Raw genomic sequence first — 3,757 nt, 5'->3', positions numbered from 1 at the left:
CCCCCCCCGTCCTCCTCGCTCTTCTCAGCATCCACATCTTTCTAAAACCAAACCCAACCCCAGATGCTGCCAATTGTGCAGAATCGAGCTCGGATCTTTGGATTTCGCTGCTTTTGTTGCCCGTACATAAAGGTGCTCGCTCCGGTTGCTAATGAGAGTGCCCTGCTTCCATTTCTTTTCTTGCACCCTGCTTTCCCCACACTGGAATCTGGGGTTTTTTAATGTGAAAAGGTAATTTATTGCATACGCCCTGGGACTTGCCACTGCCTCCAGTTTGCTGAAGCTGGATCCCAGGAAATCCAATTAGCTCAAACAAATTGAGCAAACGTGTTATGGTTTTTAGCCTGGGCAAATTTAGACTTGTGTTGTGGGTTTTTTTTTTTTCCTCCTGATTATTTGGATTCCTGGCTGGATCCTTTCAGCAGCGATGCGATGCTGTATGTTGTTATTGGAAGCAGTGGGATGTCCTTGTATTCACAAGTGGGGAATAATCCCTAAAAGCCCTACAATCTATCGTGTACCCGAAAAGCCAAGTAGCACATCCCCTACCGTGTGTCTGAGCGTTGGCAGGGGCTCCCACATCAGCCCGGTGTGACAAGGGAAGGACAAAAATGTGCCTGTGCCTGTTGATAGCAGAGGGTAAATGTGGCCATTGCAGTAAAACAGTAGTGAACTGCGCAAAAAGTAACCGAGGAGCATATTTTAAAGGCAAACATAGAGAAGAAGGCATGAGAAAACTCGGTCTTTACTTAAGTGTTTGAGTCTCCTGCATGTACATCAGTAAAGCTCCATTGACTCTGAAGTGGGAGCCGTGTATTTAGAGAGAGAGGCAGTCCCTGATGCTGCCAGTGCTTGGAATGAAGCACGGGCCTGAGGATTTACAAGGCAGGATTATGATTTACTACAGGCTGGCCTGCAGTAGATGATGGCAGGATAGATTTGCTCTTTCCTTCCCAAATGGGATGCCCGAGGAGGCAACAGAAACCTGGCAGGAGGGAGGAGAGAAGGGGACATCTCGGGGCGGCTGGGCACCCCTGTTGGATTTTTGACCTTGTGTTTGTTTCCATTGCTGCATCCCGCCCTTCGCCCAGTGCCCACGGAGCTCATCGGCCAGGAGGTGAGGTAAGGATCCTGCTCCTCCTCGGTGGTGGGAGGGAGGGGAGGCCCCGTGCTGGGACTGGCTTGGGCGAAGCCCTGCAGCTCCTTGCAGGCTGGGGAACCTGGGTGAGGGGGGCAAACCCCTGGGACTAATGGGGTGGGGGTCTTGCTGGGGGGGCTTATATTGGTGGGCACCTTGCTTGGTCCAAGTCCTCAGGGCATCGCTTGACAACACACATCAGAGGAACCACAGGAGTTAAAGGGATGAAAAGACAAGCTCTGGATGGATCCCATTAGACTGAAGACCCTGCAGCCATCCGCTGTCCCACCCTAGATCTATCTAAACCCCAGCAAAACGTAACGCCCATGCCTTGCGTTGCTGGATCATTAGGGACAGCATCCTACTAGCCAGAGTTTCTTTTCCATGTATTTTGCATCCTCTAATTGCCCCCAAACAATGTTGTGTCACATCACTTCTCACATCACACGCTCCTCCTTTGGCCCTACGTCCCCTGTTGAGTCACCGAGATCCTGTTGTCACTCATTTAGCAGCGCTGGCATGCCAACAGCAGCAGCCAAAAGAGCCGGAGCAAGCCTCTGCAGCCCTACAGAGCTTCTCATTATAAATAACAGCCTCCCCCATCTCTAAGCTCCCTTTAAACCTCGCACAAGGGCTTACGCAAGAGGTAGGAGTCTTTAACCTGGACAGGCGCTAATGGCAGGGGCTGCCTCTCCGTTAGAAAGCTGCATGTGTCAAAGAGTAATTGGACCTTAACCAACCCAATTTCAGAGCATTTCTGCTCCTCCACTCTCCTATTACTCTGGAGAGATAGGAGGAGCGAGCGGTGGGCATGCCACTTCTCCAACTTTTATTGCTGAACACTTGAGTGGAGGTGGTAATTGGAGCAGGTGACATATATAAGGGGCAGGACAGAATGCTCCACAAAGCCATTTCTGCAGCTGTCACCTAATTGCCTGATTAACTGGACGATTAATCGACTAATTGGAAGCAGGGCATCGTCTGCATAACAATAAGAGGCCCTTTTGTCAAGCCCATGAAGGCGATGGAGAGGGGGGGAGAGCAGGTCGGTGTGGGGAAGGAGAGCAGGTCGGTGTGGGGAAGGAGAGCCGCTCTAATAGACCTCGAAGCCCCTTTCCCCTTTTGGGACCCCTGCCAAAATACAGGAAACCTCCCTGGTGGACAGCGGGAACCAGAAAGCCTGGCCCAGAGCGTGCTGAGCATCACCTCTGCGCCGGTGCTTTTTAAAAGGGTTAAATTAACACACGGAAGCCAGAGACGTCCCAAACCGCCACCTGCTTCGGAAAACCTCGATGCTGAGCCACTTGGCTCTTCCCTGCTTATTTTTTACTGTAAGCTTCGTTTCACCACATCAAAAATGGGGGGTGCGTGGGGGATCAGCTTTAATTGATGCAGGAAAGCTTACAAAAGCCTGTAGCATCTTCATCAGAGCTGCTCTTGTTTCCCACTGAATGAGGCCTTTTTCAGGCGAGTCACTGGTAACATAAACACCGCTCTGTCTTTTGGGCGTGCAGTCGCTTAAAGCGTGTCTGGGGCTGCTCAGGACAGAGCAGCCTCAGTCATGGCAGAGGGCAATTAAAATTAAATAGACTTTCAGGTCATCAGCAGAGGGAGCAGCAAAGGGGGGAGCTTCCCCCTGCCAATTCCGGACGATAGCGGGACGAGATCTTTTTAAGTACAGCCGTGAGCATTTTGCTCGGGGAGGGACGCCCCGCTGGCAGGTGAGACCCCCAGGCACAGCGGGGCTGGAGCTGTGCCCGTGCTGGAAAAGCTGGGAGCCGTCCCCCGAGCGATGGCGCGGGAGGATGCTCGGCATCTCGGGTAAAATTGGGCCACGAGCAAAAGGGACAGCGGGAAGGGGGGACTTCATCTTGGAGGGGGCAGGAGGTGCAGCTTGCACCCGTGGCCACGCATCCTAGAAAGCCGTGTCCCCTTAGGGGACGTGCTGCTGTCGTTTGCCCTCTTCGCGTTAGCTTTGTGAAGCTCCAGCAAGCCGGACTCCCCAAAGGAAGGATTCCTACTCCTCTGACGGTTCAGTAGCCCTTTCCTGCCTGGGTTTTGGGTTGAATTATATTCTCTGAACACAGCGATCTGACTTGGGCAGGGTGTTCCAGGGCATTGAGCCATTAATAACCCGCCAGTGCACCCGAGCTGCTGCATCCATTAGCGCACGCAGCTCCTCCTTAGCCTTAGCTTCCTGCAAGGGCTGCGCTTTCTGCTGAGAGCAGAAATTCTGAGTCCCGAAAGCCTGACTTGGCACTTGGTACTTATTTAATGTTGTCCCATGTCTTTTAGTCCAAGAATAACAGGCTGGCCAGATCCCCTCTGGGCTGGCGATGCCTTCTCCCTTTGCACTGTCATCAAGAGATTTCATTAGTGCTTCCAACTTCCCGGGCCGAGGGTGATACGGTGCTAAATGAGGTTATTAATCCTACATGACTCCAGAATTCCTCAGACATCAGGCGAGTCACTTGGGCATCCTCTAATCAATGCCATAATCTGGTTTTGCCAGAAAATGTTTGCTTTAATGCTGCTTATCTGGAGCCCTTACAGCTCCTGGAGCTGGGGCTAATTACCCCTGCAGGGGAGGCGTGCGGCCCCGCGCCGAGGGATGCAGCG

At 52.5% G+C, this 3,757-nt stretch overlaps 1 protein-coding gene across 1 annotated transcript in view; it reads left to right on the top strand.

The window, feature by feature from the left end:
• Positions 1-3,757, top strand: part of MYT1 (myelin transcription factor 1) — a 34,925-nt gene that overhangs the window by 1,343 nt on the left and 29,825 nt on the right. The window contains exon 2 of the mRNA XM_009637531.2: positions 1,092-1,122. Within this exon, the coding sequence (XP_009635826.1) occupies positions 1,092-1,122 (31 nt within the window). The remainder of the gene's footprint in view (positions 1-1,091; positions 1,123-3,757) is intronic.

Source organism: Egretta garzetta, unplaced genomic scaffold (genome assembly GCF_000687185.1).
Source record: "Egretta garzetta isolate BGI_Z169 unplaced genomic scaffold, ASM68718v1 scaffold84, whole genome shotgun sequence".
Lineage (NCBI taxonomy): Eukaryota > Metazoa > Chordata > Aves > Pelecaniformes > Ardeidae > Egretta > Egretta garzetta.
The sequence above is the reverse complement of the archived record's forward strand: the minus strand, read 5'-3'. Positions and strand labels throughout refer to the sequence as shown.